This window comes from Astatotilapia calliptera, chromosome 19 (genome assembly GCF_964374335.1).
Source record: "Astatotilapia calliptera chromosome 19, fAstCal68.1, whole genome shotgun sequence".
Classification (NCBI taxonomy): domain Eukaryota; kingdom Metazoa; phylum Chordata; class Actinopteri; order Cichliformes; family Cichlidae; genus Astatotilapia; species Astatotilapia calliptera.
Window position 1 is genome coordinate 10119006 of NC_137440.1, and position 24974 is coordinate 10143979.

At 46.4% G+C, this 24974-nt stretch overlaps 1 protein-coding gene and 1 long non-coding RNA gene across 12 annotated transcripts in view; one reads left to right on the forward strand and one right to left on the reverse strand.

The window, feature by feature from the left end:
- The window catches only part of myt1lb (myelin transcription factor 1-like, b), a 110590-nt gene that overhangs the window by 56821 nt on the left and 28795 nt on the right, over positions 1 to 24974 (forward strand). For 10 of the 11 annotated variants that reach the window (XM_026153013.2, XM_026153012.2, XM_026153015.2 and 7 more), the window contains exons 5-7: positions 7809 to 8278; positions 15824 to 16993; positions 22706 to 22840. In XM_026153013.2, coding sequence (XP_026008798.2) covers positions 7809 to 8278; positions 15824 to 16993; positions 22706 to 22840 — 1775 coding nt within the window. The remainder of the gene's footprint in view (positions 1 to 7808; positions 8279 to 15823; positions 16994 to 22705; positions 22841 to 24974) is intronic. The other variant, XM_080293570.1, reaches the window with a different exon arrangement.
- Positions 2754 to 7033, reverse strand: LOC145422337 (uncharacterized). The gene is made up of 2 exons (XR_013903623.1): positions 6811 to 7033; positions 2754 to 3073 (listed from the first exon to the last, which is right to left on the reverse strand). It is a non-coding gene; the product is annotated as an uncharacterized LOC145422337 (long non-coding RNA).

The window sequence follows — 24974 nt, forward strand, 5'->3', positions numbered from 1 at the left end:
TGTTCAGATTTATACAAATGGTCAAAATCACCCACACGAACATCATCGACAACCAACAGGAGCTCTTCTGTTTCCCCACAGAGCTTCTGCAGCATCTTCTTTTTCTTTTCGTTTTTCCAGAACGAACCACAGCAGACACAAAAGCTGCTTCTGCTTCTGAATTTCCACCAGAAGCATGAAGGGAAATCATCTTAAAGGGACTTTAGCTGCAAAAAGTGACCCCGTAAGATCCTATATCTCTGCAAAATCCTCTACTCTCTGATTAAAAACTGACTCTTGGCTGTCTTTAGATGTCTTCCAGTGTGTGGTAGGCATTAGTTTAACGTAACCCAACAGGACAAAGAACAACCATTGCAGCTCTGAAGCTATAAATTTCCTCCTTCGACTCTTTCGGCATTTCATGTGGTACAACGAGAAAAACCCTGGCCCGTCTTGTCCCATCACAGCCCCATAAAAGCTCCATAATAAAGACACGGAGATGCTCCTCGCTCAAGCGTGGTGCTCAGGCTGATAAGACGAAAGGACTCAGTGCACCATCTCCCAGTAGAGAATCATGGCCTTAAACTTGGAGGTGCAAATGTTTGGACCAGCTGCTTCACACTCGACCGCATGCAGATGGACACACCATGATGCAGAAAGCATCTGTCCATGAAGACCACAAACAGGACTGTGGACAAGTAGCAAACACCCACCCAGAGCCAAACAGCCACTGAAAGCATGCTTGACTTTGGGTCAAGGACACAGATTTATGTCACAAACCTGACCAAAGTTGAATCTACATGTAATGCAGTCAGATCAACGCTGCATAGCTATCGACCCAAACTGTATTAGCAGTGTCCAGGAAAAAGAAAAGAAGTCCAGCTGCCTCCGTGACCTGGATGACTGAGCACCGTGCACACACATGTACCAGGAGATGTTAGCGTATGAGACCACGGCAATGACACTGAGCATTTTAGGAATGAGGGCGACTGCAGGGAGATGTTGCTCAGCACACGTGAGGCTGATTTCTCGCCACTGTTGTGCGTCTCAGCCGAGCTGAGCTCCCGGGCTCTCGCCAGGCTCGGGATAAAGGAGGAGACTCGACAGGCAGCGGGGAGTAAGGACACCAGCCAAGGCTCGGATAAAATCAAGAGCAAGAGTTAACGGCAAGAGTCGAGGCAGAGCAAGTGGAGTATTTGACTAAAAGTTGGGTTTAGTAGCTGCAGGCTGCACGTTAGAGCTGCAGCAGCGAGCAGACATGAGCAGAGAGTCTTTGGGGGCCCGCTGCCTCTCAGCCTCTCCACCGCCGCGCCCGCTGTCTGAAATCATTTAAATTACCGGCTGAAGAAACGGGGACTGTGGCATGTTAATGCTTCCTGGAGAAACGAAACACGAAAAGATTACAGTTAAATGATGCTTTCATTATTAACGCGTGTGCGTAAATCCAAGTGGACATGGAACCGCAACACCTACAAACATCATGTAAGTTTCCCTGACAGTGAGGATTATTCCAAGACCGCTGCTCCGAAGTAATTTTTCACGAGCTTTAGGACAGTCTGACAGTTATTCTGCTGAATCTGTGTGTGTGTGTTGGGGTGTGAATGGGTGATAGCAGCTGATATCCAAGCTGGAGCCAGAAAACGCCCCAAATTGCAGCGTCTGCCATGCGCTGAGCCTCCTGCACCGAGACGCTGCCTTTTGTTCTCGGCTGCTCGCGGGAGAAGCCTGACAGCTCTGAAATGATCCTCTCTCCTCTTTCACACTCTCACACACACACACAACTCTTCTTCTCATTTCAACTCTGCTGCCATAGATTCTCCATATTTCTGCACACACACAGAAGACTGGAGGACATGCATGCAAACATGCACAGAAACATACATTCTCCCTCTGCCTCCCTCCTATAGCCTCCCATTTTGCTCCCCCATTTGCTCTGCCTCCCTCTCATTTTTCCTTTCTCCTCGCTGGCTGGCGGTGAGGATGGTGAATCCCTCATGGATTTCTGGAGGGTATCACCATGGAGACAGGGCTCTGCCACACATGTCTATAGATCCTCCTGCTGGATAGGGAGCACAGTTAGAGGTGGTGCATTCCCTCCATCTCTGCTGTGCTCTGTGGAGGCAGACAGAGAGGCTGCGAAGAATGAGAAAATGGGAAAGGAGGTGGAAATATGGGAGGAAATCCACGGAGCTGAGTGTTTCTTTAACGGTTCTCAAACGATACTGAACATCAAGAACATTCTATGCTGCTCTTTAAAGGGCTCTGCGTGACGTTAAGAGAACATCTACATGTTAGTTCCTTTACATTACATTTAGTGTGTTTCAGGTTCCCACGTGGTTCCTCATTGGCCCTTTGGGAACATTTTGTTCAGGACTTCATAAGAATCTTCTTCTAGCTATTGGAAATGCTCAGTGCAGCACTACACACAAGACATGTGGGACCTACAAAGAACGTTCCCTCATGGTTCCCCACTGGTCCAGGTCGGTCCTATGCAGACGTTCCCTGTAGAGTTTAAAAGGGAATTCTGTTTTTCCTGTTTTAAACTACATGGATGACATTTGGGATGTTTAGAGAATATTCCAAGTGGTTCCATGAGAACAATAACGTACTGAGCATGTGCACATATGAGGCTCAGCTGTTCTTATTTAAACTTTCCAGTTGTTTTGTTTGTTAGTCTCAACGTAACATGGATGGTGAATTTGGGATGTTCAGGCGGTGTTCCCACATGGATCCATCATTCCCATGAGAGCGGTCAGGAAAGGGTGTTCAAAAACTTCCATATTAAATTTCTTTATTGGTGACATTACACAGAGGACATCAGCATATGTTTCCACGTTGGACACGTGAGAACATCTCAAACATTCGCATATGGCTCCAAGTCGGTCTCATGAAATCGTTCTTATGTGACATTTGTTTCGATAATGTTCCTGTATGGTTCCCGATGGGTGACGCTGAGAGGTTTCGAGGACTTAATCAGGATGTTCACATATGGATCTAAGCTGCTCGTTTAATGTGCATTTAAGAGGATGTCCAGTTCTGTTTATTCATGGGTCACATGACAGCGTAACACAGAGGACACCTTCAGGATGGACGCCTGTTGGTAAAATAAGAAAATCCCTTTGAGAAGTCAAGAACATTTAATATTGTCTCAGTACAACGCTGCAGTGTCAAAGGTCAGCTATGTGCACATGAAAACAAAAAAGTCCCCACTTTTAGATGACGCTGCATGTGTTTGTTTTTTTTGTGCAGGATTACACAGGAGATATTTGGGAGCATTTAAAAGACCTGATGGGGTCTGAGTTTGTGCTTATTTCATGAACAACGAGGGGACAGTCAAGTTGTTCTCGGGATTTTCAGGGAACCAGTCTTAAAGTTCCCTTTCAGGTTCCCCAGGATGTTTGGAGAACCTTTAGTTCTGCTCACGATGTGGAGGCAGACACTCAGTGGACTTTTGGACGTTCTAGAAATATTTAGGAGACGTTCCCTTTCCACAGAGTGTCTGCATCGAGCAACTTCACAATTTAGACTCCCGGGATGTTTTGGGAATGTTTGCTGGCAGAATGGATGTTGCCTAATGTTCCAGAAAATTCCCAATCACAGTGCTGTGTTCTTTAAAGAACAGTGGGATGACAGACATCAAAAGTGTTCGTCCCTGTAGGTCACGACACTGAAGTTCGGTAACCTTTTTAGAACCTTCTGTGACTCTAAATGAGGATGAAGGATGCTGACCTGTAATGTAATTCTAAAATATGAGCCGAGAAAGGAGCCGGGGTGAAAACAGACAGAGAGATTTGAGGTGGGAATGTTTGGTGACAAGAGGAGATGACGAGGGAGAGAGGGAAAAAGCAGCAGCAGCTGCCTCATCCGTGCGTCACGGAGACAAATAGTGTGTGATGCTAATGACTGGCTAAAGCTTTTGCCCCTGCTGCGAACAGCCGCTAATATGACTGCTAATAAAGGCACCGTGGAACGCTGTCGCATTCCAGCAGTCGCTCAACTGTCACCCAAAATTAGCCAAACAGGAGCTCTCCCTCTCCTGCCGCCACCCTCCACCCCGCCTCACATTAAATCGCAGGGAATGGGGCCCTCTCCGTATCCAAAAGGTTTCTTTTCTGCATTAAAAGGCCACTTGTTCACACTGTAATAGAATTTGTTCCATCTTCTAATGCCAAGGATGCCCACTCCATGAAATATGAAGTGGTCTTTTTGTGATCTGAGGCTCTTTTCTTCTTTGATTACTACCTCTCGTACGGCTCACTCTTCTTGGAGGACTTTGTGATGCTGCCGGGGGGACAAAAGCAAAAGCAAACTCAGGATGGTGCAGTATTTTCTCATCGCCTTCCTTTGTCTGCACAGTGACTGCAGAATTTCTTTTTAATTATTTCTGGAATTTTAATTGCCAAGTGAAGCGAGTGGGATGCAGTGCCTGTGATGACGAACGTCGCAGCCAAGGTCACACAGCGATGGAGCCAGGGAACGTGGGATGGCCGAGCTGCGGAGGCTTCCTGTGGCTTAGTCATCGTAGGGCAAACAAACCTTTCACCGTGTCACAACGAGCTGACGGCTCAGGGACGAGAGGACACCTGAGAGCCGGGCGCTCTGTATGCAGCGCTCCTCAACGGCAGCGTGATTAAAAGTCATTTACATAAGAATCTGTGTGGCTGCTCTCAGCGAGCCGGAGCTCTTTAATGGCATCCAAATGTCTGTTGGACCGTAGGCGGAACTTTCAGCAGCGTCAGGTTTTAAAGCTTGTTCACGCTCTGCTAAAAGGCATCCCTGTTTGTACAAGCCTGACCCGAAATAATGAAGCGCACTCGACTCCTTTTAAAACTACAATGAAAAATACACAAGCCAGCAGTTATTATTTGCTATCCATTAGCTGATGTTGCAGAGCAATTATAGCAATTCAACAGCATTGTTTTGATTCAGGTGTAGTCACATTAATACCTGTCAGCCACTGAGCCGGCGCTGAATGCTTGACAGCAAACACCAAGTCAAACGTGCTCCGTGCAGCATTTTCAGGTATTAAACGCTTTTTTATTGCCAATTTGTGAACACAGGATAACGCAGTCTAAAATACGAGACATTGCCCAACTTTTGTTTGTCTGAAAATCCAGGAGATAAAAGGCTCACGCTCGTTCCCCGAGAGCCTCGCTGCAGTGCTTCCCAACACTGAGCGACGCTGGCTAACGTAAGCTTAGCAATAGAGCCGACTAATCAGGACGTCACCAAACGACCGCAGCAGACTCCACAAAAACCAACACTGGTAGCTTCAGAGGCTTCAGATGAATACAGAGAGCTAGCTAAAGCCTCGGTCACTCAGGCCTGAGCACTGACTGATAGCCGCCACTTGCTAGGGGAAAATGAACCAACTGGCTGCAACTGGTTCCTGGTGGTACCTGTGAAATAGATGGTGAGACTCCGATAATGCAAGCCTAGAGACCAGTCAGTAATCCCATGGTAACCACCAGTCGCTAGGGAAAAATATATATTCCCTGCCTGGTTGCTGGAGGTGAAATAGGCTGCAAATCCTCTGCTGTCGTCGCCTGTAGTTTTCTAAAAAACGCTGTGAAAACATTGATGCAAACTGGAAACAGTGACCATTTACCTTCAAAGTAAAAGATGCACCTATTGAAAATGTTTAGTGTCAGCGGTGACGCTAGACTTTTACTTTGAAGGAGAACATCTCAGTTTCTGGTTTGCGTTGCACTTTTTCGAGCTTCACTTCAACTCAGAGAGCACGAGTCAAGTGTTTGCAGATCAGTCTGCATCTTCCATGCAAAATGTGCATGTCAGCAGCGGCAGTGTGTGAGCAACCAAAGCAATAACATCGAGGGTTTTGGTGCTGCACACTCTTTGCAACCCAGTTCACTTGGCAACAGCCAGCGACCTCAAGCAACCATTCACCAACCACTCACCAACCATTCACCAACCACTCACCAACCACTCACCAACCACTCACCAACCACTCACCAACCATTCACCAACCACTCACCAACCATTCACCAATCAGAGGCGTATGTGACTGAGGCCTCAGCCCATCTGCTGTGTTTTGGGGAGGGGTGGCGCTGCTGTCAGGGGCGCTGCTTTGAGTGGATAAGGTGGGCACTTGTAGTTTCAGCATGTCAAAGGCTGCTTTGTTGTGTCTACACTGACACTTGGGCAAACAGTTTTTATGCTCTCTCAGCTGCAGGACAACATACATGACATAGAGAACACGCAGGCCGACGGTATCCTGCACACGGTGCTGCACTGGTCGCCTGCAGGACTGCTTCACTGCTAAAATAAAGGTGGAACTGCAGGACTAGAAGACAGAGGGAGGGAGGAGGGGTGAGGTGTTTATCTGCTTTTCACACCGTTCCCCCACTCCCCCCACTCCTCCCACTCACCTATCCCCCCCTCCTGCCAGCCCGCCTGCCTTGGCAGCCGCTAACCTGCTGGGACCGGCCCTTGATTTATTTGGAGAGGGCGCTGGAACAGAGGGGCTGGGATGAGTGGCATTTTAATGTGCTTTTGAGATGTTTGGTCACAAGCACTATTGATCACTGTGCTGCAGCACGCCACCGCCCCCTCCCTCACTGTCCTGCAGACCTTCTCGCTGCCCTGGGGGAGAGGTTGTCAGGCAGGGAATGAGTTTCCATGTGGGCTTAGATTAATGAAATGAGCCCCCTGGTTGCGGGGGGTGCAGGGGGTCAGACCATTAAGGAATTTCAGGGCTGGGCGAGATTGAGCCTGCCAGCTGACTGACTGATGGGCGAAAGAAAGAAAGAGAGAGCACAAGGGAGAGGATATTGGATGAAGCAGAGGAAGAGAGGAAACAAAAAGGGGTACCTGAGACCGTCTGACCACTGCGATGAGTTTTTCCCAGCACAAAAGTAGCTCACAGTGACTAACAGTTGCCATTTTCTCCCCTCGCGTGCCGCCTGTGCCATTCGTTCACATCAGGTCCCACTCTAAGTAGCGCAGAACCCGGGGAAACATCCAGAGGTTGTAAAAATGGGAGCCAGGGATATTTCACAGCCGAGTGAACATGCCCAAAGCGTGTTTAGCTCTCTCGCACTCGGGCCTGGACAGGGGGTTTATTTGATGGCCAAAACACTCAGCAGAACTCATCATAATTCTGACTGTGTGGTGCTTTTGTTCTAACGTGCCAAATGTGCGTGCGCAGCCACGACACACACAAACGGTCGCACACACGGGCGGCTCGGGGGGCCCGGTAGGAGTCGGGACTCTCCGAGGTTTGATGAATCAAATGGATTAAGCCCCTGTGATCAATAGCCGGGGCAAATACACAGATTATCAGATTATCAGATTAGGATCTGTCCCCCTGCTGCCGGGGGGAGCCGGAGAATACATTAAAACCCGAGGTGCCTCGGCAAGATTCAATTAATCAGGCTACAGGTTGTCTGTTTCCCCTTACAGTCAATTCCAGACAGGCAGATGTGTTTTGCTTCACTTGGGAACAAGGACATATCAGTTTGGAACAAAGTGTTTGCAGGGCATGCACAGTGATTTTCTCCTGCCGGAAGAGCAAACTGATGGTACCTGAATATCAATGAATGTGGAAACTAAACCAGATCTTCTGCTTTTTGTTTCCCTGCACAGATAGAGAGTCGACATCTTTGCGTTTTGTTGTTTATCAGTTAATGAGTGCGTGTCTAATTAAGGCCGTTTGGGCAAAGTTTGATCTTCTGAATATTTCTTTGCTCCTGAGCGATGTACTATATAACCACAGCGTCGCAGCACAGGCCCCGGCACAAACCAGAGTGAACGTTTATGGGCAGGTGGTGCTAACGGCTAACGGCTGCCCTCTTATCTCTCCTCTGCAGTGTGTACGGCTGCCCTCTGGCCAAGAAGAGGAAGAGCATAGACAGACAAACCTTGGAAACATCCCCAAAGAGGAGCACCTACCTTGATGACATGGACAACTCCACAATGGAGGAGTGCTACGAGACGGACGGAACCGAGGAGATGGATGACCGGGAGGAAGAGGAGGAGGAAGGAGCTGTAGAGGATGAGGAGGAGGAGGGGGAAGTGGAGGAGGAGGAAGAGGAGGAGGTAGAAGCCTACATGGACTACAATGTAGAGCAAATGGAGCACGAGGACGGGGAGGTGGAGACAGGGGATGGAGAGGGGGAAGAGGAAGCAGAGGAGGAGGAGGTAGAGGTGGAGCAGGAAGAAGAAGAGGAGGGTGATGAAGGAAGGGTGGTGGAGGCAGAAGAGGAGGAGGAGGAAGGAGTAGAAGAGGTGGATTATGAAGACGGAGAGGAGGAGGAAGGAGAGCAGAATCAAGGGCAAGGTGAGAGCACCGTCATTTCCACCTGTTATTGTTATTGATGATTAATTATTGATATAACGTGTTAGGCATAATGGGTAAGAGTACCTTCAGTGAAGGGTTTAAAGGCACGTTTTAATGCCACTTTCCACTGAAGCAGCGGCTGTGCAGGTCCAGCCGGCCCCACAGGCAGCAGCTTACTGCTGCACAACAACTCCCATCGTTGTGTTTGAGGTGGGAGGTTGTGCCAGTTCTCATTTTCACACACACTGCCTCAGAGGAGGTGAGTCCTCTGACTCCATGGAGAATGACATTTTGGTCTGGTTCTGTGCATTTCCACCCCTAAAACACTGGTGCCAGTACTGCTGTTAGTGGATATGGGAGGGGTGACTGGAAGAAACTCATCAGTGATTCACAGATGCAGCCCACAGACTCTGTCCTCCATGACATAAAGTATCCAAACAGTTATCAAGCCTGTCAAAATGTAGGCTAGTTCGTCTGGTTATAGAAACGTTGTCACAGTGGAAACACACCCTGCAGCAGCGGCCCCCCAGCCTTTTTTGCCCCACAGATGGTTTAATGTCACGCAATATTTTCACGACCGGCCTTTAAGGTGTTGCGGATAAACACAACAAAATAAAACAATATGACCGAGACAAAAACTGTGGTATTTGGTAAATATAATAGTAAACATGAATTCACTGTGTAATTGTGTAGCTTTATTAGCAGCGTCCTTCTGAAATGCACCAACAACACTGACAGTAACATCCTCCTCTCTGCCCCTCCTCTCTTCCCCTGTCAGGTCGCTATGGTAACGCGTAAATATTTATTTCAAAATAAGACGAACAACTACAACACAGGAAACTGAATTAACGATAAAAACCCTGAAAACCATAAATTTCACACCCGTGAGTTGGTACCAAACGACTCAGGGGCCGGTCTGTGGCCCAGGGGGTTGGGGACCACAGAAGCGCACCCAGGTCCAGTGGACACGGTGCCTGATCTAGAACTGGTTCCATGTATTTCTGCCTCAAAAAGACCAGCGCCAGGCCCAAACAGCTGGAACACGTTTGCTCGGCTCAAAGCTGGAACCGAGGTTACGCATGTAACCAAAAGTCAGTGGCGAATGAAAGGGCAGCTAGTAACTTCACCAGTGACTGCCAGATGCAGCTCACGGATGTTAGTCACCATTTCTTCCCATGGAATTTGCAGGAAATTCTGGTGCTAATGCTACAAACCTGTAGCAAAAATAGCCATCAACAGGTGAGACAGGTAACAAAGCATGTGTTTGAATAAATAATGTTTTAGTGTCTCTGCATTAATTGGAAGGTTAAAATTTCACTCAGCACAAAGGCTGATCATGGCAGGAAGATTATAAACGAATGCAGGCACTGTGTTCCCATCATTGCCATGTTGGTTATTTTGAACTATGCCTAATGAGCTATAGGGAGCATAGGCATTAAAGTGACCTGCAGCATACCCACCTTTATTGTTCCTTTTTTCCACTCAGTTAAGACATAAACTACAAAATAAGCATCGTGTTTTACTCAGTAAGACTTTAAACCAGCGACTGAGACCAGAAACGTATCAGAGCAGTGTTTATTGAGCTGAGATGTGAGGCCGGCAGCAGGCTCGCTTTCATGTAGACTTCTATACAGCGAGTGCAGAATTATTAGGCAAATGAGTATTTTGTCCACATCATCCTCTTCATGCATGTTGTCTTACTCCAAGCTGTATAGGCTCGAAAGCCTACTACCAATTAAGCATATTAGGTGATGTGCATCTCTGTAATGAGAAGGGGTGTGGTCTAATAACATCAACACCCTATATCAGGTGTGCATAATTATTAGGCAACGTCCTTTCCTTTGACAAAATGGGTCAAAAGAAGGACTTGACAGGCTCAGAAAAGTCAAAAATAGTGAGATATCTTGCAGAGGGATGCAGCAGTCTCAAAATTGCAAAGCTTCTGAAGCGTGATCATCGAACAATCAAGCGTTTCATTCAAAATAGTCAACAGGGTCGCAAGAAGCGTGTGGAAAAACCAAGGCGCAAAATAACTGCCCATGAACTGATAAAAGTCAAGCGTACAGCTGCCAAGATGCCACTTGCCACCAGTTTGGCCATATTTCAGAGCTGCAACATCACTGGAGTGCCCAAAAGCACAACGTGTGCAATACTCAGAGGCATGGCCAAGGTAAGAAAGGCTGAAAGACGACCACCACTGAACAAGACACACAAGCTGAAACGTCAAGACTGGGCCAAGAAATATCTCAAGACTGGTTTTTCTAAGGTTTTATGGACTGATGAAATGAGAGTGAGTCTTGATGGGCCAGATGGATGGGCCCGTGGCTGGATTGGTAAAGGGCAGAGAGCTCCAGTCCGACTCAGACGCCAGCAAGGTGGAGGTGGAGTACTGGTTTGGGCTGGTATCATCAAAGATGAGCTTGTGGGGCCTTTTCGGGTTGAGGATGGAGTCAAGCTCAACTCCCAGTCCTACTGCCAGTTTCTGGAAGACACCTTCTTCAAGCAGTGGTACAGGAAGAAGTCTGCATCCTTCAAGAAAAACGTGATTTTCATGCAGGACAATGCTCCATCACACGCGTCCAAGTACTCCACAGCGTGGCTGGCAAGAAAGGGTATAAAAGAAGAAAAACTAATGACATGGCCTCCTTGTTCACCTGATCTGAACCCCATTGAGAACCTGTGGTCCATCATCAAATGTGAGATTTACAAGGAGGGAAAACAGTACACCTCTCTGAACAGTGTCTGGGAGGCTGTGGTTGCTGCTGCACACAATGTTGATGGTGAACAGATCAAAACACCGACAGAATCCATGGATGGCAGGCTTTTGAGTGTCCTTGCAAAGAAAGGTGGCTATATTGGTCGCTGATTTATTTTTGTTTTGTTTTTGAATGTCAGAAATGTATATTTGTGAATGTGGAGATGTTATATTGGTTTCACTGGTAAAAATAAATAATTGAAATGGGTATATATTTGTTTTTTGTTAAGTTGCCTAATAATTCTGCACTCCCTGTACAGTCGGACAAGCCGCCCTCTGCTGGCCGTCAGAAAGAATGCAGGTGAAGATGCTGTCTTTGCATTTCAACTCAAAAGCTGAAAAAGCTGTTTAAAATCCAACCAGTGCACAACTGTGTTGAGTTTGTGGAGGATAAATTGTTCCTGAATCATGGTGAACATCTCAAGAAGTGCTGTGAAAGCCAGACTAGCAGCGGTTGCTGTGCTCAGCTAACCAAATTCACTGCCAAACACAGAAATAAGAGTATATTAGTTGGGTAACAGTTTATATTTTCTACTCATAAAAATGGCTCCATTTGCTGTTTCTATTGCTTTTAGTGCAGCACTTGTTCTGTTTGCGGTTTTTAGGGGTGGGCGATATAAACGATATACGATAGAAACTATATAAATTTGGCCAACGATAGAGATTTTGACTATACCGCTCTACCGCGATAGGGCATGTTAATGATGCCATCAAGCTGCGCCTGTTTTGGTCAAAAGCATCGCCAAAAACTGCGCTTCCTCCACTTCCGTAACATTGATTCATTAATGTTGAATTCTCTCGCAGCTGCTCTATTCCCATGTTGTTGCAGTATATTAATAACTAACCTCGTATTGTGGATGAATAATCTCAGTTGTTCTCCTGACTGAAGTTTGGCCCGTGTATAGCATCCTGCTATGCGACTGCATTTGTCCCTGACCACCAGAATCCCTCACGTTAACTTTTATCGAGTGGAAAAAAAGTTGGCGTTCATCCTTCAGCTTCACTGTGCTAATGTTATGCTAACATAGCTGTGTCGCTAGCAATCACGTAGCACAACATTATATACCAGGTAGTCCAACTTCAGTAACCCTGCAAACGCCACTGCTGTTTAGTTTTCTGTCTTCATTTATGTTGGTAGTGGTAGCAGAGCTGTACGTTTTATTAGTTTCAAAAATCTCAGTCAGAACATGCTATGAAATGTTTAGGTGTAAACGAGCGAGCTAACTTCCTGCAAACTTCCTGTTAACTTCTAACTTTGTTAAATTTAATAAATCCTGTTTTCATCGATGCCTGGATGTTAAACTTAATTGTTACACCCGGTAAAGCAGCAACGCTGATGATTTTATTAAAGATTAAAGAATTTAGACCGTTTTTAACTCTCAGTGTTCGTTTGACTTTGGGACCTGAAGCAGACGGAGTTTTGCACCCAGATTACTCCGTGAAGCTCCTCACTACGGCAGCCGTAATGCTCTGACAATCCATCAAGCAGTGCGGCTTACCAAAGTTGTACTAAAACATTTTTTAACAGATTTCTGCAGCCAAAATCGGTTCGAGGTCAGTAAGCACAACCAGAATTCATACATAAGGCACACTCTCGATTTTTGAGAAAATTAAAGGATTTTAAGTGTCCCTTATAGTGTGGAAAATACGTTATACAGAAGAAAAGAATATATCGCGATATATATCGTTACCGCACGTGCTTCAAATTATACCGCGATATGGATTTTAGGCCATATCGCCCAGCCCTAGCTGTGATGTCGTAGTGTTGGCCCGGTACAGGTGAAGGTCCAATGCAGACCTCTGCATTGGAATAAGAGATGTGCACCGACAGGCTGATCCACACAGCCTGTTGTTCCTACAGTGATTAATTATTTCTCTAATATGCTTTGTTAATGTCATTCATTCATTTGCACATTTTCCTTGCATATTATTTTCAGAGCCTTTACTGCAGCTGCTCTGAGACCAAATTATCTGTTGGTTTATTGATTTTTTTTTTTCAGAGAGCTCCTTTTTAAAAAAAAAAAATAATATTAATTGCTTCTTCTAATTATGGATAAATGATCTAAATTGATGGAGTCGCCTTTTTTCAGTTATTCCCCATTGAAATTGTTTGACCTTCATCGTTAGGACAGAGGCTAAAAGGAACTAAATCATGTTAAATTACTCAAACGGCAGCCAGATTATTTTGGAAAACGATTATTTTCTCGTTTGAAAAGCTTCTGAGCTCCAGGTTCAGCTGAATGTTGCCTTTCATTTGGATAAAATACAAAAACAGCGCCCCTGGTTTGGGACTGGGATTTGAGAAACTCCTGCCCCATATGTTATCTCGTCTCCCCCCCGCCTGGCATGCCCAACACCAGATCTGGCAGGTTTCTCTCCAGCAGATTCAGCTTTGCACCCCCGCATCACGATTGGACCTGACAGTGCCTTCAAGTCCAATTAAGAGTGAAGCTCAGAGAGAGGAGTGTGTTAACCCTGCTTGGCGCGCAGCTCTACCCACCCAACGTGTTGATGTGGCATCTCGGCAGCCATGTGAAAACATCTCTGCAGACTGGTGTTCATTAGAGCCCACAGCCAAGGTCTTATCCTTAACAATGAGACTGCGGACTGTTGCCACCGCCTCGTCAGCCTGTCAGCAGCCTCTCCCTCGCGCTCTGTGGCTACTGCCTGATTACCATGTATTTTTGATAAGTGCTTTGCATGCTGCCGTGTGCTGTTGTTGCCAAACCCTTCTTTATAATCATCATGATTTTTATTGGCGTGGAAGGACTTCCTGCATTTACGTCTGCAGAAGGAAAGCAGAAACCTCTTTCCGTCGCTGGGCAAATACGGGCGCTGTTCTGGAGCGTCACCCAACACCACTACTCTGTTTCCCGTTTAATCTCTTTCACCCTTTTGTGCACCTTGATTGCTCTTCAGACTGTTTCCATGCAATCAAAAATGAAACCTCTGGTGCAGAATAAGAAGCCTTGCACTGTCAAAGGCCGGTCATTCGTGACTGCTCCCTCTTCTTGCTCCGAAGCAGTGATACTGTGCTGCTCTCGTTAGCTCGTAAGTGTGTTTGCGCAGGGAAAGCAGTGTATGTGTAGAAAGTCATGGTTACCTCTCACCTTTACTTGACGTCTAAAATCCAGAATGAACCAGTCACCATTTTGTGGCTGTGATTGCAGTCACCGGGTTTTAGGCTGTTGGTCTGAAACGAGGTGAGCAAAGACGTTTGGACATAAATCCATCAGCTAAAAACATCCAGCATCATCACGCCAAACGCAGGATCTCAGTGATGAAGATATCAACGTCATGCAACCATTGTAGAAGTTGTTTACAGCTGATTTCACGTAGTCTTCATAAAAACTGTTAGTAGGTTCTTCAAGTTGCACAGTTGATGCATAATGTTTTCCTTTTGACCCCCCAATGTATGAAAATGTAGATCTCATCCTTTGTAGCTCCTTGGAAAAAAAAACTAAATTCATATCATTGTTTTGATTACAATTAAGTCTTTGAACCCAGCAGTAGTATTTCATCACTAATGAAACAGTCTGCATCACTAATTACATGCTTTTTCCATTATGTTATATTGTTTTCTATAATTATTGTTATTATTATTAATATTATTTTTTTGCCTTGCTCCTTTGCACCAAAAGTGATGAAATCTCTCATTAGATATGTGTCTGTGTGAGCCTGTGGGTTCATTTTCTCTGCAGGAATGTAAGTGGCAAATGTGACGCCAATGTGAGCGATGTGCTCTTGGCGGCTCGGGGCGGAAATGTGAAAGGAGAGATTGGAAGTGCTCCAGGAGTGAGTGCTTGAAATTACTGACAGAAGAGGTTCAGTAACCTTTCGCAGTCTGTCAGAATCAATTAGGCACTGAAAGGAATTCTAAAGATGTTGTTGATTGAATGAAAAAAGGAACTTTACAGGCGCGTGATGAATAGCTGCTGTTTGGGGTTTATGGTGGTGCACAGGGAACATTTTATCTCTTAGATTTTAGACTGTCCTGTGAGAAATGTTCACAGTAATGCAATGATTTTAGTTTCGCTTTCGGTTTTCACACTACAGACTGACAATTTATAGAATTATCAAGCGATATCATCACCCTGTTAATACTCTGAGGTCTAAGTCGTCACTGATGGAAACCCCCAGGCCGCCAACCGTAACCCTGTATGGGAAAAGGTTGGTAGGTTGGTATATGTCATTTTTGAGCCAAATAACAAAGAAAATAATCATTATAACAGATACATATTTAAAAAAAAGTCTTCCCACCTGTGAAGGGCTAACTTTCACCAGGGAATCATTTGGAGTGAGAGTTGGACAGCTGAGTTAATGCTTAGTAAGCACAGTTTGAAAAAGTAGTCAACGCCACCTTTGAAACAAGGTGTCTTCTTCTAATAACGTTTCCATTTGGGCTAACAGATGAAAAAAACAGATAAAGGCATAGATGAAAACCCAACCTTAACCCTAAGCAGCTCACTGGTGATGTGGTGGGTGTTAAAGGATAACCAGAGGACCTGTAAATTAAGAGGTAGGGAAAGGGGTAACCTAGAACTTGTTTGATAGAGTCTCATTTAGCAGAGCATCTTTCTCTGGAATTTTCCCAAACCACTGCATTTAACTTCCTGTGCTGATTCACAATTCAGAACACAAGCTGCTGTTAAGGCTCTCAAAGTAAATTATTAGGGGAAGCAAAGAGTTCCTTATCCAATTTAGATGGACCAAGCCCAGAAATCTGATTTAGCAGTAAAATAGAATGACGGAAATGAAATTACAAGACGCTTGTTCTTTCTTTCCAACAGAGGACGATCAGATGAGCAGCGGTGAGGGGGCCGAGGGCAATGGCGGTGGAGGCGGAGGCAGCAGCACTTCCAAATCGGGCCCGACGGCGGAGAAAGACGACAACAACAACGATGAGTACGAAAACTACGACGAACTTGTGGCCAAGTCGCTCCTGAACCTGGGCAAGATCGCAGAAGACGCTGCAAACCGTGCCATGACGGAGTCTGAGATGAACAGCAACTCCTCTAACAGTGCTGAGGATGAAGAGGAGGAGGAAGAGGAGGAAGAGGAGGAGGAGGATGAAGAGGAAGAGGAGGAGGAAGAAGAAGAGGAGGAGGAAGAGGAGGAAGAAGAAGAAGGGGATGAACCTCAGAGGGGCGATCTGAGTTTGGACGTCGACAGCGACGTGGTTCGGGAAACGGTGGACTCCCTCAAACTGCTGGCACAGGGTCACGGCGCCGTGCTGTCCGACAACTTGGACGGACAGGAGTTCGAGGACGGCACGGCCAACAACGGGGATGCGATTGACTGCACGAACAATGGGGTAAATGCGCACAACGGTGGTAATGGACAAATTAAGACCACCAGTAATGGACAAATAGAAAACAGCGATGAGGAGGTGTGTTTGAGCAGTCTGGAGTGTCTACGGAACCAGTGCTTCGACCTCGCTCGGAAACTCAGCGAAACAAAGTCCATTGACCGAAACGCACCGTCCCAGCAAAATCACTTCTCATGTGAGGATCCCAATCAACAGCCCCAGCATCACGGCTATGGGGACTTCCACAACAGCCAGGACGACAGGCGAATGCTCGATAGGAACTATTCCGACATGGACAATCTCATGAAGCTCGAGGAGCAGCTGAGCCCACGCTCCAAGGCCTTCTCCAGTTGTGCACACGATGACCGGTACCACACTCACCACCGGGACTTCGATGAGGACACGGCCTCTGTGACCTCAGACCGATCAGAAGAAGTGTTTGACATGACAAAGGGGAATCTGTCCCTGCTGGAGAAGGCTATTGCACTAGAGTCCGAACGCGCCAAGGCAATGAGGGATAAAATGGCTGCCGAGGCTGCAAGAAGAGACGGGGTGAGGTATGGCCATGAAGATCACGGCCCGCGGCACGGCTACGGCGTTGAGCGTAAAGCCCGTCTTCCCGATGGTATGAAGAAGCCTTTCTACCATAAAGGTGAGCCATTCTCTCAAACACGGATGCACACCATACGACAACAGCAGCATTTAAGCTGGTTCAGTGTGGTTTCTGATTTTGTAAAAGAAATCCGAGCGTTTGAACAGTTTTCAGTATGAACTGTTCGATCGGTAAGTTCCTCCACATTTTCACAGTGTAGCTCATTTTAGAGAATTAGGACAGTTAATCAGCTCGACCAGCTTGGTAAACAAAAAGTATCATGGAAATGGGAGAATCGCACCATGTTCCACCAGGTCATCGGGAACCCAACCAAAGTTTGGATTGGCATTGGGCTTTGTGCAACACCTTAATGGAACATCTTTAGCTTCAGAAATTTTAGCATGTGGCTATAATAAAACCCAACCTGAACCCTAACCCTGGACCGGTCCCCGGCGACGTGGCGGATGTTAAGACCTTAACAAGCTCAGGTAAAATGTTTTCCTGACAACTCTGTATTTTATCTATCCTGTGCTGGAGGCCAGGCAGCCCACATGCATTCTGGGAACCTCGCTGTAACCCCAGGACAAGCTTTTTCAGCCAATTTGGAAATTCGCATCTCGGTAGCAGCGGGAACGGCAGCAGCAGCTTATGTTGTTAAAATAGGCCAGCATGGAAACATCAGAGGGTAGGCTTGTCAGGCATAAGTAATGGCAATCTGCACGGCCTGTTAGGACTGAAAATCTCATCCCTGTGATGCAGCTTGGGGTAAAGCTGCCTATTTTTAAACCTGTGCAAACACTTGGGAGGAGAAACCACAAAATAGAGGCCTTCTGTCTGCAGAAAGGATTCATTCTGCAGGGAACTCTTTAAATTTGTTGAGAGTAGCTATGAGCTACCATTCAGATTGATACCGACAAATATCAAGCTAATCCTGCAGTACAAACACTACAGAACACCCTCGGTTCTAATTGTTATGCTGTGTACTGCGCACAAAGTAAAGTCACAGAAAAATTACATTGGCATTCACGCAGCGGTCTGATTGCAAATTCCTTTGTTTAACTCTTAATTATTCTTCTTATCATATCCTTTACAACAACAATATACAGGCCTAACAAGGTTAAATTGCTCCCTCCCATAAGGAAGATATCAGATGAGAGCAACAAATAAGAGCATGCTAATTCACAGCAGGATGGTATCACACCTTAAATGCCACACATCTCACAGCAGGTTTATATTGCGACTTAAATGCCACACAAATGCTAATTTCAAGGGCCTTCTGTGGCCTCTGTGTCTGGCTAATGTTGGAATAATGAGAGGACGCAAGACGGCTGCGTCACGATAGCATCTTCCCTCAGGCGAGATGGTAGCAGACACTCGTTGACCAGGGTTCTTGTGCGTGATTTATAAAGTAGAGCATGGCGAGGAAGAGGGCGGGACGGGGAAGAGAGAAGCATGAGGTTGAGATGAAAATTGAACAGTATCAGAATGACCGATAACGAACGACGGGCCTACTGACTGCACATTAATTATCCAGAGATGGTATGGTAATGGGGGCCATTTGCTATGCAAAGCGCAGACCGTCCCCAGCCACAATCAATATCCACTGCTTTCTAATATGCCTTCCACTTGGCTGCCTCCACTCCCTGCAAGAGGAGTGGAGGCAGGCACGAGCATCATGTCTGTGTGCACGTGCGGTCAGGCGTATGGAAGTAGGGAATTTTTTCCAACATACAAACATTAACAGCCAATGTAATAAGAGGCCATTAAAAAGAAGCCTCGGTGTTATCAACGTGATATTACCCTGGTGCCAGACACGAGAGCCAGACATGACGGAGCAGTATGTGCCGTATTCATGGGCCTCTGTAATGTGACATAGATGGACGACGGCCACCGAGGATAACGAGGAGCTTTGTTCTGATGAATGAGAGACGAGATTTGGTTTGGTGACTCATTAGTAAATGAATGAGTAGGTGTGCCTTCATGTCCCCTCTTCATTTTGCCTTTTATGAACTCTTTCCACTTTACCACATCCACACATCCATCCATCCATCCATCCATCCATCCAACCATCCCTTCCTTTCATCCATCCAACCAGGCACCCATCCTTTTCAGCCATCCCTCCATCCATCCATCCATCCATCCATCCATCCATCCCTTCCTTTCATCCATCCAACCAGGGACCCATCCTTTTCAGCCATCCCTCCATCCATCCATCCATCCATCCATCCATCGAACCATCCCTCCTTTCATCCATTCAACCAGGTACCCATCCTTTTCAGCCATCCCTCCATCCATCCATCCATCCATCCATCCATCCATCCATCCAACCATCCCTTCCTTTCATCCATCCAACCAGGCACCCATCCTTTTCAGCCATCCATCCATCCATCCATCCATCCATCCATCCATCGAACCATCCCTCCTTTCATCCATTCAACCAGGTACCCATCCTTTTCAGCCATCCCTCCCTCCCTCCCTCCATCCATCCATCCATCCATCCATCCATCCCTTCCTCTCATCCATCCAACCAGGCACCCATCCTTTTCAGCCATCCCTCCCTCCCTCCCTCCCTCCCTCCATCCATCCATCCATCCCTCCCCCCTTCATCCATCCATCCATCCATCCATCCATCCATCCATCCATCCATCCATCCAGATCTAGTTCCTGGGGTCTAGCTCCTATCTCAGGATCTCCTACTGGTTGGAAACCTCACCTCATGAGGCACAATGGGCCTCCAGTTATTACAGGCATAAAATCAATCTTGAGAAGAGCAAAAGTTCAGGGAATTCAGGTTTCTAAAGATGTTTTTAGACTTAAACTTCAACCACTGAGCTTGCTAATGTGTGTTATTACCTACTGTTGCAGCCTGGAAGAGTTAGTCAGCCAGGTAAATGTTCAGACTCAGGAGTATTTACCTTCAGTGGTTCAGCTGATCTCCATCCACTTACAGGAGCCCGTTCACTGCACTCTCTGCACCAGCAGCATTATTTCTGAATCTCGCAGCTGCACCAGACAGTCGTTCCGACTTTGCCACACAGTTTGCTCCGTTAACCCCCAGCAGCTCCGGGTCTAACTTCTTTTCTGGTGTCAACCCAACATGCATTCGAGGCCTCTCGGGAGACAGACAGCTGCTGGTAGCACTGCTATTTTCCCACAATTTTCACAATCAGATGTCTATTCTTTATGGTGAATGGTAATTGGACTGGTATTTATATAGAGTTTTTCTGCTCTCAGTGAGCACTCAAAGTGCTTTTACGCTGCAAGCCACATGGATGCATCGGAAGCAATTTGGGGTTCTGTATCTGGACACTTTGGTGTCAGGATCGAGATGAATCAGTCAACCTTCCGATTACTGGAAGGCCTTTTCTACCTCTTGAGCCACAGCTGCCCCCCAAATTATATAACCGTGTATAAAATATTCTTTTACAGCCATAACTCCGAGTCCTGGTCTCCATTTGAGGCTGAGGCCTGACACTTTTCAGTCAAAGCTCATTTCTATAGATTGTATCCTTTATTTTATTCTTCCGGTCATTACCCACATCTGCTGGTGATGGGTGAGGATAGGAATGTAGACTGGCCAATGAATCGGAAGCTCACCTTCACGCTCTGCTCTCTCCTCACCACAACAGTGTAGCAGTCCTCCCCCACTCATATACAGAACCCCAACCTTCTCTTACTCTGCAACTCAGGGCTTTATTTTGGTTCATCGCTCCGTGTTTTAGTCGGAGCTTCTGAGTTACACGGGCCTTTGAAACTTTAATCAGTGGTCTCTCTTTCTGTGCTGTGAGATAATTACCCCTCCACTGCCTACTCTTCTAAAACATGCTCCTGATAAAGGTTTCTGTCAATCCAACGACTCCAAATTCATTCTGCAATCTGACACGGCTCCAAAACTCTGGCATGAAAATGCACAAACCTGTTTTCACTTTCGAATATCGCATATTTACTGCACTTCAGCTTGACTTTGCACACGGGGGTCAGAGGATTTTAAAGCTGGATGGTTGAATTTCCAGAAACAATGCCAGTTGGCACAACTTGGCATTGCTGCTTTTTGGTGGTAACCTGAGTTTGAAGGAAAGAAGAGATCCAGGTTTTGGAAAGGGAAACACAATCTTCTCCGCTGTGTGTGTTTGAGGACACGTGCGTGCACCCAGCAAACTGTCACGTGCAGCTGTGAGCTGGTTTTAATGAAAAAAAGCATGATGCAGCTTTAAAGGAGCCTAAGTTCTTTCTGTTGAAGGTCAAACATGTAAAAGTTCTAATATTTCACAATTCCTTCAGTTTTAAACAAACAGTAAACAAACTCAATCAGAATCTCTGCTTCTTCATACAAACACAGCCTGGAAATTCAGAAAGTGTCTGTCAGTTTCACTTTATCATTATAAATGAATATTCATACATATAAAATTGAGCTTCAAATGTACATTCATTCATGTTTACATAATTGTGGTGAATATTCACAGAGAGCTTGTGATAAATAAATGTTAGTGGTCCTGGTCCATGGCCGTCCCTGCATCCCTGCACCAAAGGCCAAATGGTCTCTCCCAAAAGGGGAGAGGGAGAACAACATCACAAATGTTTGATGAACAGAAACTTTTCCTTTCAGAAAAAGTTCGTTTGGATTTGGTGCATGCTGTCATACTTCATCTGACCACAACGTATAATATGTGTGAAGGTATTCAGCTGATATGAGCCTCGTATATGAGAACATGCAAACAAAATCTCTGTTGCTGACCTGTAAAACAGTTTCTATGGTCGGTCAGAGATCACACATCCAAAATTTCAGCCTCCATCCGTCTGCGTTAACCTGAGAGTCCATACTCACAGATACTTACCCTGAAATATTTGAAGGACTGAACTGTCTGTGGTTAGCTTACAAAGAACGTCTGAAACGCGGTGAACGTGATGTCGTGCGACTCCATATAAATAGTCCTTTACTTTGGATTTTAAGATTTAAACTTTAAGCTGTATTGTTTAACTTCATAATCACCTCATTCAACCATCAGGGTCAGACAGCTGGCCGATGGGTAAAGGTGAATAAAGGTGATAAGGTGCCATTTATCCCAAAGTTAGTGAAGAATACACGATGTGAAACCAAAAAACAGATGTGTTAGCATGAAGTTGTTCTGACCTCATTTCATGACATCAGAAAAAACACGTGCAATCGTAAAAGTACCGTTAACGTTACTAAATCGCAACACGAGGCAGAAGCTGCTCTTCATCTCAGAATAGTGTCATTCGTTTCTTTGCTGTTAATTTAATGTCACTGTTTCCATGGAAGCAGTCAACAGGGATGTCCTCAGTAGAGGTTTCATCAATGGCAGGAGACGGGGAAGGCCGACACATGTAGAATCTAAATACCATCGCTGTTATACTCTGTCATATATGACGTGTTCCAGCGGCAGGTGTTCATATTAAATATAACCAAAGTTTCTAATAATAAGCTCAGAACCTGTGCAGTAAACTCAAGCTGCCGACTGATGTAAACAGTCAGTCAATCACAGTTTTTTTCTATTCTTGGCTCAATATGAGGTCACAAAGATGTAATAGAAGCCCCACCCATCTGCCCTTTATAGGGGCAGCCAATCAGAAGAAAGCCGTGTTAAAGAGGAAGGAGCTAAATAGCTTGTTTCAAACAGAGGATGAACCACAGGGGGATTATTTTGAAGCGTGAATCATGCAAAGCAGCCCTGCAGGAGTCCAGAGAGGAGTTGTAACGTACAGTCAGCTGCCGCTTGGGTGCTAATAACCTCTACATCTTTCCCCTCACAGACGCTTCACGTGTGGACAAGAAGGAGAGCCGGTGTCCGACGCCGGGCTGCGACGGCACGGGTCACGTGACGGGCCTGTACCCGCACCACCGGAGCCTTTCGGGCTGCCCGCACAAAGACCGGGTGCCACCTGAAAGTAAGCGCTCAGCAGCAATGTTGTTGCTCAGGCATGCTCGTGCGTGCGGTGCTGTGAGTGTCTGATGCCTCGGGGATTACACGGGTCACGGCAGCACTTCTTTTGTGACCTTTTGCACGGGGCCGTGGGTTTGCTTGCCGATTGCCTGCCTAATGTGCCGTGGTGATGAGGTGGAAATGAGGCTGTGATAATGCACTAATCGCTGCAATGCAGCGACTGGAGTCAGCTGCATTGACTGACAGCGATCGAGATGTGGGTTGCATGCTTCATCAGTGTATATGTGGCTGAAAGAAAAGGTCTTTCCTTTATTTGTGTACCTTTTTAATTATTTTTTGAGTTCTTCAGTTTTCTCTAAAGTCTGAAAAGCTCACAGACCTTGGTGCGCGCTGCAGCCGTCCACGCCACAAACCCTCTTCATTTATTTGTATTCCTTGCTCAATTAAGTTTCACTGGATAGAAAGGCAGTGTCATATCTCCGAGCCACAGATCAAGTGAAGTGGCAATAAACATTAGCCTTGAATGAATAGTGACGTTTCCCTTTAGAGAACTCACCCCGGCTATTTAGTCTCATTCACCTTGTGCAAACTTCTCAATAAAAGCCCCTTTACACGTTTCATTAAACGCAGCATGAAAATCAAGTTATGATCCGCTGTGACCTGGACTGCAATCAAAATAAAAGAGGAGAAATTAGTTACCATTAAGGGCAGGCTTGTAAAGACCAGCACAGTGTCACAGATGTCTCTTGTTCCGTGGAGTGCCGCCCGCACAAGGTCTCCAACCTGAGATGTAATCATCTCCCAGAAATGTGAAGTCGCTCAGGGCAGCTGACCTTGAGTGGGATCAAGAGCCCCAAAATGGAATTTGGAAAGGTCTTGAATTGATTGTCACTGGAGATGTGGGGATATGATATCCGTGTTCCTCCTCCTCCTTCTTTCTCACGTCCGGCTAACTTTTGGAGAAGACGATACCACGGATGATTCAGACGTTCGGGGAGCCGTCCCACTTCCTGTTTTTGTACCGAAACTGGCCGCGCATCAGCCAGGAGTGCAGCAGGTGGCGCTCATGAGTGCTTTCACCTGCTTCGAGACAAAACCATGAGATTGTATTTAATTTGCCATCAATCCTGAAATGAAACAGGATGCAACAAACAGCTCGGGCTCGAGCTAAGTGTCTTTTTGCGCAGCACCTGCTGTCCAGCATGTTGGAGAAGCCTGATTTTGGTGTGCTGGTTACAAATATACCCAGTACGGGTGTGAAACAAGCTTTAGGGCATTAGGGCGCGCTACCTGTGTGCCCGTGCACCTGAGCAAACAGATGTCATTCCATCAGGACCGTTGCTGTGCAGAGACGTTATCAGGAGCTTTCAGTGTTATCGGTCGTGTCATGGCTGACGTGTAAGCGGCCGTGCACAGAGACTCCTGTAAAGACAAATACATGCCACACATGTGACTGCCTGCAGGGCGGATTCAGCGGCGGGCGAGCCTCTCCCCCCTGTTAACACATTTGCTGTACTGAATGGACGATGTATTATTAATGCAGTGGCTTCATTTAATTGGGAAATCACACAGTGTAGCCACACTCTTCCTTTCCTTGTGAAAAATGACGATTAAATTAGATCTCAAATTCATTAATTCCCGTTGCTGCTTGCCCATTGTAGCTCCGTTCTTGTGGAATATTAAAATATTTCATCAGGGAGTCGTGTTTTGGTCTTTAAAGTGATTTACCTTTGGTGCACGCGACGCTAGCGCAGCCACATCCTGCTGCGGTTAATATCTGCGCTCACCGATTCTGCCTTTAATTCCTCGGCATTGTGCGTGCGTCCTCGCAGAGGGCAGGAAAAACCTGGGAAATGCATAATGTATTGGCTTTTGGCGAGCTGAGGCGGCAGGCTTTGTCCAATTACCTGCACCCAACACCAATTAGTATGTAAGGGAAGGAGGATGATGAGGGGTTAAAGTTTAAGGGGGTGATAATGATGAAGCTGGTGCCGATGGGGTTTGGCCCCGCACGTCAGCGGTGTCATGCCGACCCCTTCCTCGCGCCCCCGCCCGCGGTGCTCTGGCGCTCCTCTTGGACATCCATAGATCATTAATCTAAATGGCCGGTTGCCGAGGGGATGCGAGGCAGTTATGGA